The 13,970-nt window shown below is 40.8% G+C and overlaps 1 protein-coding gene and 1 long non-coding RNA gene across 2 annotated transcripts; both read right to left on the bottom strand.

The window, feature by feature from the left end:
• Positions 1-550: 550 nt before the first annotated feature.
• KDELR2 (KDEL endoplasmic reticulum protein retention receptor 2) lies at positions 551-13,955 on the bottom strand. Its single transcript, XM_026083149.1, has 5 exons — positions 13,751-13,955; positions 6,811-6,911; positions 3,654-3,812; positions 2,552-2,804; positions 551-1,757 (listed from the first exon to the last, which is right to left on the bottom strand). The coding sequence occupies exons 1-5, from the start codon at positions 13,839-13,841 to the stop codon at positions 1,723-1,725; spliced, it is 639 nt and encodes a 212-aa protein (XP_025938934.1). The 5' UTR covers positions 13,842-13,955; the 3' UTR covers positions 551-1,722.
• On the bottom strand, positions 8,678-13,426 carry LOC112974317. Its single transcript, XR_003256244.1, has 3 exons — positions 12,036-13,426; positions 10,460-10,637; positions 8,678-10,371 (listed from the first exon to the last, which is right to left on the bottom strand). It is a non-coding gene; the product is annotated as an uncharacterized LOC112974317 (long non-coding RNA).
• Positions 13,956-13,970: the final 15 nt, after the last annotated feature.

A 13,970-nucleotide genomic window follows, 5' to 3' on the forward strand; every position in this document is an offset into this window, starting at 1 on the left:
GGCGAGGCCCCAAAGCCAGCGACTCCCCAGCAAGTAATTCCTGCAGGGACCCTGGAAAACCTTCTCTCACACGAACAGTACACATCGCACGTGGCCCTAGGGGCGGGCAGGCAGGAGCCTGCATTTCAGTACGGGGACAGATGGTGGTTTCACACTCGCTGTGGTATCTTAGCATACACTTGGAAACGGTAAACACTATCCCCATTTGGGAGAGGAGAACAGCCATCACGAACTAGGGGAATAGTGACGGGAAACTAAGAGACACGATTTAAGATTAAACAAATGCATCCAAGAATCAAACCCTCACCTTCAAGGCCCAGTGCAGCACATCGGCTTGAACTCCTTCGTTCGAGTCGCGCTCACGAGCTGGAGCGCTTGCAGAAGACCTGGGACTGAGGCGCTGTTACTTTATTCAGTGACAACGCCCCACTACTCTTTAACAGTTCATGTTTCAATACAGTGACTAATGAAGCTAAACAACTGCCCTTGCTAGCACTTTTCATCCAACCTCAGGCTAACAGAGAACCTTAATTCAGAAATAAAAATGCCATTTTCACTGTTTCATAAAATGTTTATTGAGGATGGTAACACAGGATAAATCATGCAACAGCTCAGTAAAAAAAAAAAGGGAATCATTCAAAGGATAAAGAATGGTAACTGGTGCTGCTGATTTTGAAAAGTTTATAAAAAAATATTAACTATCCAAAAGTGACATCAAAAACCACTTGAAGCTGAACATGGATGTTGCTTATAAAGCATTCATTAAAAAGAAAGTGTAGACATTATTTAAAGTGATCACCTACAGATTACTATAATCAACAACTTACGAGTCTCCCATTTCTACAGCTGCAGTGATAGAATACGGCTGTACATTCAAGATATTTAACCTTCTTTTCCTGAACAAAGAACACAGTTACAAACATTTGCCACTAAACAATATAACCATAACTCTTATCCCTCATGACCTGCACCGCCAAGTGCTTTTATTATTGGGATTACCTTCCCAAATATCATGGCAACACAGGAAAGGGCACATCCTTGTGGCCACAAGTGATTTCCTTACTGTCCTCTTGCCATCATCCCGTTTTAGAAGAGAAACGCCTAACAAAGTGTGACTGTTCCCCTTCTGGCACCGACACACATTTTAAATAAGGAACTCCACGTCAGCAGAGGGCACAAAGACTGAGCACCAGCACATCACATCAAACATTGGTGGTTTCAGATTTCAGTTGACATATATTCACCTTTTGGAAAAAATAAATATAGTGGAATGAAAATTGAATCAAAAGGGAAAGAATAGATGACTACCATCCATCAAGAATGCACACATTTGTGCACTGAAAAAAAAGTCATTTCAAAGAAATTCTTGAAAATAAAAAAAAAAAAGTTTGCACTTGTTCCTGGTCATTAACAATCTCACAAAAATCTCACTTTTGGAACTATTCCAATTGAAACTATACACTGAATTTATTAATACAGTATAAGTTTCTTTATGTAAAAAATCTTTATACATAGTAATAAAAAAGATAAAGGCAAGATGCATCAAACAGAAATCTGCTGGTTGTTTTTCCTCTGTTCTTACAGAGCCGCTGATGACTACCTGCACTATAAAGAGCTGTGTTTCCGACTTTCTGTCTCAAGCATCTTCACCTTTGCTTGTGATAAGGATTGTTCTGTCCAAGCATCCAAAAGGACAGATGCTGGTGAAGGGTTTTTTGGCACTTACGCTGGCAAACTGAGCTTCTTTCCCTTGAGTACTGTGAAGAAAAGCAGGAAAGAAAACCATTAGCAACCCAGATGCTATCTAGAAGTATACAACTGGTAAAAATTCAAAGGGACCAAAACTTACCAAAATTTTGCAACTTTGTTACAAGGGATGCACTACAGTTGGTCCTTCCAAGCTTGCCTCTATTCAATTTAGGCAAACAAAACTATGATGAAATAATAAACTGTTCTAATCCTGCCCTCTTGTGGCACCCTGGAATCCTAACTGTTGATCCTCATAGGACATACCAGCCTGTGGCTGTGGTTTCTTAGAGCTATGACTGAAATAACCCAGCCACAATATCTCTGTGGTTATATGATGGAAGCTGGAATGCAGAGAAGGGCAGAAATACTAATGGACCCAGCAGAAATGACTGCTTCTACACTTAGCATATACAGAAACATCCACAACCCTTTGGACTCTTACAATAGTTAAAACACTGCAGGAAAGGTTTAAGTGCTGAATCAGCACAAAACAGAACATTGTCGGGGAAGCGTGAAGAACATGCTTGTTGAAGAACTGCAATGTGTATTTAGACATACTTATTTTAACTGTGTCAATGAAGCTCATCAGAACATTTAAACACTCACAATTCCATCCATACTCAAAACAGTCCTCAGAAGGCCCCAAACTAGCAGAAAATGTACTTGTTAAATCTATCAAGGAGATTACAGTGATAACTCTCGCAGAGAATTAACAGCTATCAATATCTGTATAGCAGATCCCTATGAATCCGCTAAAGGCTACATTCCACAATCTGAAGCTGCAAGTCATTGCAGTACTTACCTTTCGTAACATACAAATAGAAGAAGTCACAGTAAAGAATGGTCTGGACCACACCAGCAACAACAGCTATGAGGTCGAAAAATCCCTCAAAATAGTAGCGCCAAATCCAGTTGACTAAGTACAAGGCACGGTACAGACCCAAGAAGAAAAGATAGTGAGTAGTGATGGTCTCTGCTTCCCCAGTTTTGCTGATCATAAAAAGCTGCGGGAGGATAGCAACTGATTCAAGATAGATGGAGAAGGTCCACAAGATCTGAGGGGGGAGGAAGGAAAAAAAAAAAAAAAAAAAATCAAAAAAATCAGCTGTCTTAATGATCACAGAAGCAAGGAAGATATTTGACTTGACTTTACACTCTGTAACTTTATTAATTTTGACAAACTTTCCTTGGTACAGGAAAATCTAAGTGAAAATTTCATAATCAACCCTGGGATGCCATGAACTCTTGGCAGGCAAGAGACTCTCAAAATCAGCTGCTTAGCTTTGCAACTAGAATTCCTGTACTCTTTAATAAAGCCATCCAACTCCAATGAATAGAAAAATGCAGCTCAGTCCACTTAAAATAAATGCATAAAGTTATTCTCTATTTTGTGGAAAGTTTACCTGTTTGAACTCTCTGAAATTACATTTTTCAAATCATTTTTCTGATAGGAAAACACATAACTGCATTAAAAAATACAATATAATTCCTTCAAATACTCTAGTCTATTGTGATACAATAGAAAATGTAAAAAGGATTATAATTCCCTTTGTTCTCACCAGGTGGTGTCAACTACTCAAACTGCCTGTTCTAACACATTTCTTTATCTAAGGTAACAAAAGGAAGTATACTATTAAATTAATATAACAATCAAGGTGTACTGGGAAAAGATACTTTTCTGCTTGATAAAATAATCAATGTTGACAATAAGTCTCTTTAGGTGCCTTAAATTTTCAGAAGTCTACACTGTGAAGATGCATAATAGGAAATAGGATTAGCAGAAATCTACTACATGTAGGCTTCTTTAGAAACTTTTCTCACTTAGCCTAGCAATATTTATCTTCATGTTCTAAATATTTTAGACAAAAAAAAAGTACAAGCCCCCCCACCTACAATCAACTCACCTCCAGAGGAGAGAAGTCATGATTGACAAGAAATGAGAGTCCACCAACAGGAACTACCAGAAACTCCACTCTGAACGTATCATGGTTTCCATCGTAAGTGGCCTTAAATTTCATGTAGATCAGATATACAGTGGCATACGAGCAAGCAATGTAGATAAGCTAAAGAGTGAGGAGCAAAAAACAAAGAAAACATGGCAAGGTGCAGGATTAGATCAAATTCATCAAAAGAAGATATATTCTCCCAGGCACTAAGAGGAATAAGCTTTACCTATTTTGGTGGTTTGCATTCACTGTTTGTTTACATGTTTTTGTAGTTTCACACTATGTGGTGGTATTTAGCTTTTCTCAGCAGAGTAATAATTCAAAACCAATGACTCTTGGCTCTGCTGGTTTTGTTGCTTTAAAATAAAACATCACCTTGCCTCTGGTTGAAGGCGACTGTCCAAACTTTCTTGAGGGACCCTTTCATGAATAGGCAAAACTGAGGGACTGACTGGAGAAGGAAAATCACTTCTGCTACTGCAGGGGAAGCATCTGCCCAAAACATTTGAGTTAAAGAATGTACACCTGCATACATACAGTAGTAACAGGAGTCTTCTACATTAAAAAGCTTGGGGATGGTGTGGCTCATGTAGCCATTAAAACCTATCCAACAAGCCCCATCCAGGCTCAACCATTTAACATATCACAAATTAGTTGATCTGATTTAGATCTTTAAAAGGCTTTAAAATCTGAAGAGAGGTGGCCAATGTTCTCCATCAACCAACAAGCCATAAAAGCTAGTAAGTTAACATACGGCTAGAAGCACTGAACCAGAGTTCAGCTTCAGACAATGTCTAACCTTACTATTTTTAATTACTGTGGCACTGTAGACTTCATAGCTCTTCCCTGTGAAGTAGATAAATAGCTTTATTTTACAGAAGAGAAAACTGAATCAGAAAGAATAAATGACTTTCCAAAGGTGAATCTGCCATCATCAAGACAGAGCTAACATTGTCCTGAAGACAACACGGTACAGTAGATTAGACAAATAATTTAGCTTCTGTCTCAATTTCACCATAAAGATGAAACATTCTAAATCATTTATTAGATTAAGTGTGGGTTCTTCACCATTGAAAAGAAACAGATAAAAAAAAGCAAACAAACCCACTGTTTGCAGATGCTATTAATCACTAAAAGCATTTGCTCACAGATACAAAACACTACAGATAATGCGTTAGGGAGCTCAGAATCCAAAGACTCCTTCCTGCACTAGCATCCAGGCTGGCTGGAGATAAAGGACCACACGACAAGTTACCAGATTTAGGCAATCCCTACTACAGCTGTAAACTCATGGTAATGGATGTAGTCATAAAAGACACTAAGGAAATGTGAAGGAACCCCCAACTCTTTATTAAAGGTTTCTTCACAAAAATTATAGTACGTTTTGGGACACTCAGAAAGGTTTCTTTTTAAAAACAGTAATTTTAAAATAAAAGAATAGCAGAATAATGACTGTAGAGTGCACTGGCAGAAATGCAGCCAGTACTCAGAAACAGATGCTATCAAAAAGCAACTGCAAGATGCAGAATGCTACAAACAACAAAAATTGAAGCCTACAGATCAATAAGAAAGGCATAAAGTGCCAGTTTGCCTATTTCTGTATATATTCTTGGAGCACAGAAGCAGCTAGTACTTTCCTCAATATCTGATGATCACTGCCAGACAGATACAGCTCAAGTTGGCATCTGTAGTTTAATTAACATTTCTCTAAAAATACTGAAAGAAATCCTGACTTTACAGAAATTAACAACTTCTCTGCCACTGATGACAACATTTTTCTCAGATGAGAAAGTTCCGCTAGTCATGCTCTGGGTAAGCTTATTTGTATCGTAGCTTATGTTCTGTACTACATCTGTGTAATATATGCAATATATCCTAAATATATGCAGATAGAACAAGAAACTGTGTTAAGGGCACTTCTTAAGCAGTTTTTTCTTGGTACTACAATGATGGACAGAAATGTCAATAATAACTAACACAGTGTCTTTAAGCAGGAACCTTTGAAACTGTCAGAGAGGCTTCTTTTTTCATATTAATATTAGATGTGAACAGAGGACCACTCATTACAGGAAAGACTGATTTCAGTATGAATATGCATATCGTATGTGTGATTTCCCACATGCATTTCTCTTCTGGGTACAAGGGAAGTTTGCCCTCCAGAACAAAACACATCATCACGACCCCAAATCATGTAAATAAATTGCAAAGAAATAGCTGCTCCCTTAGTGCACCCAACACTAGCTTTCAATATTTGCAGAAATCCCACAGCAAAAAAGCTTGAGTTTTAAGAACATTTTATATAATCCACAACTTTTCATCTAGACTCATGTTACTATTAAAATATAATCATACTCATATTTAACTTCTTAGAAGTAACAGTCTGAGTCTAAGACCTAAAATATTTTTTACAGTATTATCTTCCTAATTATACAATACTTTTTGAGTTACTGACTGGCTAATTTTTGCTCTTGGTGAGGTTGCATTATCCTCTGAACTAAAGTTGAAGAGCCTCAAGAAAATCCAAGAATAAAAGAACTAGATTCGAGGTGGCTGCTCTGGCGACACAAATGCCAAATATCCTGTATTCTCCCAGTTTGCCGCTTTATTTTCTTGTTGTACTTAATGTCAGATATAAGCAGAGATAAATAAAACTAACAAATTTGGCCTTACTAACATTTAACAGGTAAGTGAAGGGGGTAAAATTTAGTAGAAGCTACAGTCCTAAGGTGTACTCCTGCAAACTTTTCACTAGTTCTGGTCACTCATTTTGAGAACTGGTTTATCTTACAGTGTATAAAAAGAGATTTTCTTAAGTTCTAATGCCTCAAATGAGAAATGTAATTTATTGAAAAAACATTGTTCTACAGGCTTTTTAATAACCAGAATGGCAGATGTTCTAAGTGTCACAGTCCCCATACAAACAACCTTTTAAAAATGCATAGAGTGCAGAAAGCATAGGGTGGTGAATCTGTTTTCCATGTTCTTTATCCAAAGCCCTTCTAAAACTTCTTCTGCATTAACTACACAGTGAGTCATTTAAAGAGGCTTTGATTAATGAAATTATGAACTCTGCATGCAACATTACTAGCTTTTCTAACTCTTCAGGATACTCTACCTTCATAGATGTGTTATACAATGAAATGAATGAAGTGAAGAGGTCCAGATAACGGGTAGTGAAGACCAGTGCAAACAGAAGCTGGCTTTTCCCAGAAATACCTAAAGCAATAAAGGAAATAATTAATTATACAAAAAGTGATGATGTTTTTTAAAACACTTGATGCTGAGGATGAGAGCTTATTTCTAACCAAGTTGACTACACAATTTGGACAAAAATCTAGGCTTCCCAGAATCAAGCTATTCAAACAGCAATGTAAGTTCATATAGTTCAGTACTGTGAATGTAAGTTACTTATACATCATTGAATTGGAAAAGATACTAGCACTACACAAGATTTAGAAGTTATTCAGTCACAGCAGATAGCTTGCAGATGATATTTTTGGTGATTGCACTATCTGTTCCGCATTATCATTGGGCACTATGCAGCAAGGCCATTTAGCTTTCCACTCAGAGTGCTGTCACATGCCTCAATGCATTTTCTCAATGCTGAATAGCTAGAAAGGTACAAGGGCAACAGACACTACAAATCCCAGCGATAACCAGACATTTGCACCTATAACAGAGATTCTAAAGGAATTCAATGATCTTAATACATAAGGCAATTCAATTCCGAGATTTAATTGCCAATATGGTGGAAAAAATAAGTTCTATCAAACAGTCAAAAAGAGATGTAGTATAATAATAAAAAACCCCAACAAGTAGAGGAGACAGCTAAAATGACAGACACCTACATTTCATCTTCAAAGTAACTTTTGATTTTAGGCCAAAGCCCTGACATCAAAAGTGTGTTTGCACTTAACTTCAGCCACTAGAGTAGAGTTTCTGAAGTCCACAATACTGCTAACAACTGTATCAAATGTTAAACACTGCCCAAAAGCTTTGCACAATAGGGATTTAAGTCACTTAAAGCTTCTGAAAAGTCAGATGCAGCATCCTTCCACGAGTGACATGTTGGTGTGTTACAAGAGGGGGACAAAACCACCTAGCCTATGCCTCTATCTTGTTATCCTAATTATTCTTGTTCTCAGTCATCCAGGGTGAAAACAGTTCAATCCATTTAGCTAAGCATGCAAACGTTGTTCAAAAGCAAGAAAGAGAGGGAAAGTAAAAGTGTTCTATAGGAAAGTGCTATGATGCAAGCTTGAAAATCCTTGCCCCTTTTATACTGAGATACCTCTAAGAAAGGCTTTTATCAAAGCGCCCTAAAACAATTAGAAGAAAAGCTAACTCCTATGGTTCTTGAACTCCTTTTCCACTTAGGCTTAGGAAACACTGAATTTGCTGTCCCAAATAAATGGACTTTATGTTTATATGTAAAGTACGGGAATGGCTGAAACTCAAGAGCAGCTGAACTGTAACAATTAAAAAGGTTTCACATATGAAAAGTTTTCTAGGTGAGCTTCATGTACTACCTACAGAACAAGCCGACTGCCAATAAGCGAGTGTAGTACAGTGAACAGTAAATGCCTCAAAACCTACAGTTAAGCAGACTGCAAAACTATAAAACAAAAGCTGCAAGCATTTAAAAAACTTTCCAAAGTTTAGAAAATGAATTTTTAACACTCCCTGAAATAGAACAGCATTGCAAAAATAGCTGAAGCAGCACTCTCAGCTGTAGCCCAGGTGCGCTCACTGGCATTACAACTCAAGACAGAGCCCCTGCTCTCAGGCCAATAAAACATCTCAGCAAGTAACACTGTCCTGAGCTCAGGACCTGCAAGACACAGAAATCCACCTGGCCATGTTACCACACAGCATCAGGGATACAGTACCTTGTTAAGTTGAATTATTTAGCATGCTATTTCCTTTTAGTAAATAACCGCAAGCAGGAAAAAAAAAAAAAAAAAAAAAGCATATAAAATACATTAATTATTAATCACTGCTATACATTTGGATTTGGATGTATTGTCATGTAAATACAAATGTAATCATTTGACAATTCCTCAAAGTAACTGCTAGCTTCCTTTCCCTCTCAGGGCCAAAAACTTGTAATTTTAATTAAGGTTTTCACTGAATTTTGAATCTTTAGAATAGTCAAGTGTTCCTGAAAACACATCTGAAAGTGAAGTCCAAACTAATTTTCAAGTTAACCAGGACAGAGCAGACAGAGTTGAAGATTTAGACCAAAAATCTATGGAGAGAGAAACTGGGAGAAAGATCTGTACCACTAGCAAAATCAGGGGGAGGAAACAGGTACGTGCTCTGCTGAATGATTTTGATCCCCTTTTGAAACTTCAAGGAGGATATCAATATACCTGCTATGGTGCTGTCCTTGGCTCTTGGTTGGCAACTTCAATAAAGTGAGACTGCACTGGACCTATTCTCCTCCTCCTCCCTCTCCTTTCACTCCTGCAAACATTGCTTAGGTCTGGAGCTAAACAAACACAGTTTTATTTCTTCTTCCATAGCTCTGGACTTAAATTTCCAGGAGTCAAACCTGCCATTTTTCTTTCATCCTCACACATGAAAAACTCCTTTTCCAACTTCTGCTCTCTAGATTGGCCTGAAATGCTACAATTCAAAAGCTCAGCTGATTTTCACAGACAGGGAGGACAGCAGAGCTGAAACTGCAGTACATTCTGGTCTACTTCATTTTGCTATTGTGATTTAGGCAAAGTGCTATGGCAGCAGCAGAGGCACTCAGGCAGCCTGGTTATGGAGCCTGTGTACTACTTATCTAATCACAAACTGCATATCACAACTGTAAAGTCTGCAAACTAAAGCTTTCCTTAATAAGTCCATATATTGCCATTGAAACTTCATGGACTTTTTAGAAATGTTTAATTAAAAACTAGTTTGTTCAGCATGAGGTCCAAGTCGGTCACAGAACCACAGCTTCTCTAGTTCTACTAACATAAAACTACTAACATTAAAAAAACAAAACCAAAAAACTCTAAACTCAAATGTCAAAAAAGAAAAGAAACTCCAAACCTGCCTAAAAGCAGCATTTTTGGAGAAAGTACAGACAAACCAGCTACAGCCTATGCCAAAGTACTGCCTGAAGTCTTCAATATAACATCTGATCCGGTCCACAGTAGATACATAAACATAATTATGAGAGACAGCAACACTTATCAAAAGCATTACACATTGACCATCTAACCTAGTCTTTCAGAGTAGTCGGCATATGCTGACTACTATACCGACTACCGGCATATAGCCTTGCAACTGCAGGTCACCTTTAACACTTGACAAATGACACTGAGAAAAAGCAAATCAATTTTCAGACAGTAATTTGCTGTGCAAGCAATCTAATTTCACTTGGAATGTATTAGAAAATACAGTCAGAACATGACAATGTCTGAAAGCACAGGATTTTTCAAGTCATATGAATGTCCTCCTTATAACATACACGTCAATAATGGAGTTACCTGCAGCATTCTCCACAATTCCCAATAATTATTTCTGAGCTGCTATTTGGAGTGGCAACCATTTTCCCACATTCTTAATTTGGAAACTCAAATAACCAGTCATGCAAAAAATTGTCCCCTTGCCAGCTCTGAATAGAACATCATGACTTGATTCACTTTCCTCTTGCTCTCTCTTTTTAACATATTGACTAAATTAGGAAAAAAAAAATTGTAGAGTAAGTTTGTCAAACACTGAAAACACAAACTGCTTCATAATGCAGATTCTCCTATCCTCACCTCTTTTTCTCAATTACAGAAGTCAATTCTTAGGAAAGGAAATGGGGACTGGAGCATCTTTTCTGGAAACAGCAGGTTGCAGCAGAGGTATACAGGCTGTCTCCCTCTCATTTCCAGCTGCTTTTACAGGCCTCCTAGCTCCTCTTGGAACAAAGGCCTCAGACACACGCAGATGCAGCTACAAGAGAGGAGTCGACACCATGTGGCTTGCCAGCTCTTCATGGATCACAGACTACCGCTTAGCAATCATTCAGAGGCTTTTATTTATTTTCTAAGCTTCTACTGCTTTGAAAGTGCACAGTTAAACCAGCTGCTGGTTCGCTCATATGTATCCTTAGTCCACAACAACCATGAAGTGCAAGTATATGTTTATACATGTTATAAACTGCTCTAATTACCATGCAATGTTAAAGAATTACATAAACCCCTCTAATAAGAGGCATTTAGCAGCTGCTGCACATTAACTAGTAACTATTTAGGGTTTATTGTTGTAAAAGTCTTGACAGGCATATTTTGTGTGAATATATTAAGTTTTAAGTAGTGGTAGAAAGGATAACTGACAACAACAAACCACTACAAGGAACAGGAAGGAGCCCCAAAAATAAAATCCCATGCTCCTTTGAGGTGCTGATCTCATTCTAGCCAAACTTGTTAGGCCTCAGACATTAAAGGGAAAACGGATATGGATTTACTCCTAAAGAGTCAGGCAGAACTAGAAGACACCCAAAAAAGAATCCCAGGCAAATGCATCCTATCTCAGTTTTTTGCCCAGGAAAATGAATGAAGACAACATTTTCCACTGAAAGAGCACGCACATACATGTTTGTGTTTTAGCAGAAGCTGGCCAATTTGGTAATGGGAAGGGTTGTGGGCCCTATGTAATATTTACTTCCCTGTGTTGGAAAGAGCAGTACTAAAGATGGCGATTGGCATGATTCTTCTTTCTTACAAGTAAGTCTCTAATAACAGAGCCTCAGTCTTATATGACTTAGGGAAAAGAACATCAGATCACTTTTTACCTGGAAAGATGGGACTGGGTTACGTTGTTATGTTGCACTAAACTATGTAAATAACCTCATGTACAAAGGTCACCTGGGAATCTCCTGACTAAAACCCCACTACAAATTTTAACCTTGCAGGAGAATTTCTCATTTTCTTTCTTTAGACAGGAAGAAATGTTTATTTCTCAGATCATTAACTCTTCTGTTGCTTGCAATCTTGATGGCATTTCTCAGGTAAGGTGGAAGAGGACAGAACTCCATGAAGGAGTTCTAGAACAAGCCCCTCCTGACAGATCTACACAGAATTCCTGATCCACCAGAGCTTGAGCCAGGAAAGATCATTGGGAAGGAGCTTCTTGGGCTTCATAACCTCAGAAACAATAGTCCTTAACTGTCACTGTATTTGAATTGTGGAGTAATTTACTTGAAATCTTTTATAAAGTTAAAAAATGCATATACAGTAAGCATGGTTCTCAACCAAAGCTGATTGTTTACTATGATTTTTTTTGCACTATCAAATGATCAGAAAAAGGTGACTTGATAGGAAAACACACAGAATTTGCATCTTCTCTTACCTGTAGCTGAAATCTCATCTCCCCATTCTTAGTCTTTTCAGGGTGCAGTTTAAACTAATTCCTCACTTACACTCTTAATTGAAGACTTTACACACACATCTGTTCAACTTTGTAAACTTGGTATTTCAGCAGTATTTCGTGCCAACACATAGCAAACTATGGTTTCAGAAATAATCACTCTTATTAATGAGGGAGATGCTCACGAGGAGATGCTCACGAAGAGTCAAAGTCAAACTCTCAGTCAAACGCCAGTCCACAACAAAATATAGTATTTCCAGGGTTGTCGGCCTGATCCGTATAATATGGAGCACCAAAATGCCCATTTTAAATTACAATTTTTTTTTTAAAGTTTTCTGAAATAATCGACTATGTTGCTGTTACAAGAACTGCTTGCTTCCAAAGTGATTCCCTCCAACCACCATACTGTACATTAGAAGTGAAAAAGCAGATTACATCGCTTGAAATTAAAGCAAGCGCATACAAAGCACAGGAGAAAGCAGCAGCATTTCCCACCGGCGCTGAGAGGACCTGCGGCGGAGGAGCGGGCCGCGGGAGCCGGGCCTGGAGGGCGGCCGGGACCCAGCTCCCTCCCCGCCACACCTTCCCGCTGCCACGTCAGACCAGGCCAGGGATCCCTACTAAAAGCCTGTTCACTCCAGCCTGCAAACAGGCAGCCTCTTCCAGCTTTCTACTGCAGTTGCTCGTACAGATAGGAAAACACTCCAGAACCCTTAAAAACGGCATGAATCACAGTTTAGTTCCTACCGCAGGGAGGAGAGGAAGCAGAAGAGAGTGCATTTGTTTGCCGTGAATGCATACCAACGTGTCGAGGAAAAGGAAGGGAGCGAAAGAAACTTCAGGATCTGCAAACTGCAAGTCAGCTACTCTAAACGTTGCACCAAAATTAGCTTTCACACATCGGGGTCTAAAGCTGCTAAGTAAACAAGCAGACAGTATATTGTGCACTGTCAAAAAAAAAAAAAGGCGAGAAAATAAGCCCGGTTTCCTCTCCGGTAGCAGCCGCCCGCCGCCGGGAGCGGGGAAGGGAGGCTGCCCGCCCTGCGGGAGACGCATTCCTCCCTCCCTCCCCTCCTCCGAAACGGCCTCCCCATTCATTCGCTTGCGGCCGAGCAGTTACATAAGGAACGAACTACCCGCCCGGGGGACGGCGAAAGTGGCCATTCGTGGGGATTAAAGTGCAAATAATCACAAGCGCCAAGCCTTTCGCAGAAACGCAGCTCCCACGAGGGCCCCTGCAGCCCACCCGCCTCCCCACGCTCCGGCTGCGGAGGGGGCCGAAGCGGGGCGGGCTCGGATGGCCGCGGAGCCCCCTCTCCCCCGTGCTGGGGGAGCAATGGCCCCTCTTCCACCTGCCCGGGGCCAGGCCTGCGCGGCAGCCTGCCCTCCGGCCCAGGGGGCTTTAGGGGCGCCTCAGACAGGACTAACCCCCCCCCCCACGGCCGTTTACCACAGCCGCCTCCCGGGCGAGGGGGGCGGGCGGGACCCCCCGCTGCCCCCCACCCCCACCTGACCCTCCCCTCGGGGAAGAAACGGCCCCTACCGGGCAGCCGAGGCGAGCCCGGCGCCCCCGCCTCGGGGGGGGGGGCAGGGGAGCGGCCCCCAGCGCGGCCCCCCTCAGCCGCCGGCAGCCCCGAGCCGCCTCGCCGGTCCCGCCGCTACGGCCGCTCTCCCGCCCGCCGGCCCTCCGCACGCACCAGCGCAGGAGCGGCTCTTCCAGATCTTGAGAAGCAGGATGATGATGGCCGCCAGGTGGGACAAGTCCCCGGTGAGGCGGAAGATGTTCATGGCGGCGGCAGAGGCGGCAGCGCAGCCCGGAGCCGGGGAGCGAAGATGGCGAAAGCTCAGCGGGCACCGAGCGACGTGGCCCGGGGACGTGGCCAGACAGCCACCGCGCCCGGTGCACCCTGGGAAGCG

The sequence above is a fragment of the Apteryx rowi genome, unplaced genomic scaffold (assembly GCF_003343035.1).
Source record: "Apteryx rowi isolate R43461 unplaced genomic scaffold, aptRow1 scaffold_6, whole genome shotgun sequence".
In the NCBI taxonomy this organism is placed as follows: Eukaryota; Metazoa; Chordata; class Aves; order Apterygiformes; family Apterygidae; genus Apteryx; species Apteryx rowi.